The sequence below is a fragment of the Mizuhopecten yessoensis genome, unplaced genomic scaffold (genome assembly GCF_002113885.1).
Source record: "Mizuhopecten yessoensis strain PY_sf001 unplaced genomic scaffold, ASM211388v2 scaffold8071, whole genome shotgun sequence".
Classification (NCBI taxonomy): domain Eukaryota; kingdom Metazoa; phylum Mollusca; class Bivalvia; order Pectinida; family Pectinidae; genus Mizuhopecten; species Mizuhopecten yessoensis.
The window spans coordinates 1612385-1613838 of record NW_018407364.1 but is presented as its reverse complement, the minus strand read 5'-3'; the positions used below and the strand labels follow the sequence as shown (position 1 = coordinate 1613838).

Genomic DNA, 1454 nt, shown 5'->3' with positions numbered 1-1454 from the left:
GGGGTCTCCAAATTTCCAGGGGGGGTTCCATGTGGGGGAAAATTGAGGAAAATGGTGAAAATACATGATTTTTAAAGAAAGTTCTCAGGCTGGGGGGGTTTCCTGAAGCCCCCCAAAAAACCCTCTTGATCTGCCACTGATTTATAACATGGAATTGATTAAGTGCTATGAGAAGAAGAGCTGAATATGATGTCGAGTGAAGATATTCCCTAAATCGGTATTAATTACCGGTAGTAATAAGTATATTTACCATCTCTCGACATGCATATTAGAAAACAAGATGATGGCTGCATCCCTGGTAAGAAGTTTAAAGCCACACTGTGTGTCTTTGATTCCACGCACACACAGACACCAAACCAGGAAGTGGAAACCCTTCATCAGGAACGTCCGAAACAGGGACCGCTGTAGACAGAGCATCAACCAAAATATTACTGACATAACCTTAAATAAAATCTGCAGATCTAAACACAATGTACATGTTTGGTTTGTTTGTTTTTGTTTTATGTTCTATTAACAGCTAGTAATGTGCCAGGTTTTGGTGGTGGAAGGAAGCTGGAGTTCCCTGAGAGAAACCACAGACTGATCCGACTACCCCAATAGGCCTCTAACTTGTGATCCACTGGTGGAGGGCTATAATGATCAAGACGGTCAGCCACCTTAACCACTTGACCATCGTGGTCCCACTATGTACAGTGTTTTGTTTTGATCTTCAAGCACAACTAATGCTTCTAACATATCAATACTGGCTAATCAAGAAGAGGCAGAAATGTTCATAAGTTTAGATGTTGGTTCAGCATAGTTATCTGCTCTTGTGAGCAGGTATTGATTGTTACGTCATTGGTTTGTGAGAGTAACGTCAATTTTTTTTGAGAAAACGACATAATTTTCTCACACAAACTAATGACATAACAATCAATACCTGCTCACAAGAGATAACTCTGCAATACGAAAAGACAGAATATATCAATTTATATAATTGTATGAGATTACCTAGAAATGAGGATTTCAATGTTTATAACAGTATAGTATAATGATTTTTTTATTCAAAGAAATAAGATTTTATTACTTTAATCGATAGAAAATGGTTATGTGTTTACCGGTAGATATTCAATGCAAGTAACCAAGTCATGTACTTATCGACTTAATAGGTGATTATTGTAGATAATCCCACGGCGGGCCAACACTTTTCTATTGTATACACGCTATACAAAATCATGCTCCCGTTATATAAATTCTATTTCCTCTATGTTCCTCTAGGAAGACAATTTCATGTTGTGAGTTTTTTTAATGAGTTTTAAGGAGCCTAAACATTTTAAATGCAGAAAAGTATAATTATCACAACACATAACTGGTAGTACAGTTTATAACAAGTTTTGGTAATCTGCTGAAAGATAATAAAAGAGACAAAAGAGTTATTTTGAAATCTATTATTTTAGAAAATCTATTCCCCCCCC

The 1454-nt window shown here is 36.5% G+C and overlaps 1 protein-coding gene across 1 annotated transcript in view; it reads right to left on the bottom strand.

The window, feature by feature from the left end:
• LOC110454819 (dolichyl-phosphate beta-glucosyltransferase-like) overlaps positions 1-1454 on the bottom strand; it is a 13466-nt gene that overhangs the window by 4316 nt on the left and 7696 nt on the right. The window contains exon 7 of the mRNA XM_021504538.1: positions 251-402. Within this exon, the coding sequence (XP_021360213.1) occupies positions 251-402 (152 nt within the window). The remainder of the gene's footprint in view (positions 1-250; positions 403-1454) is intronic.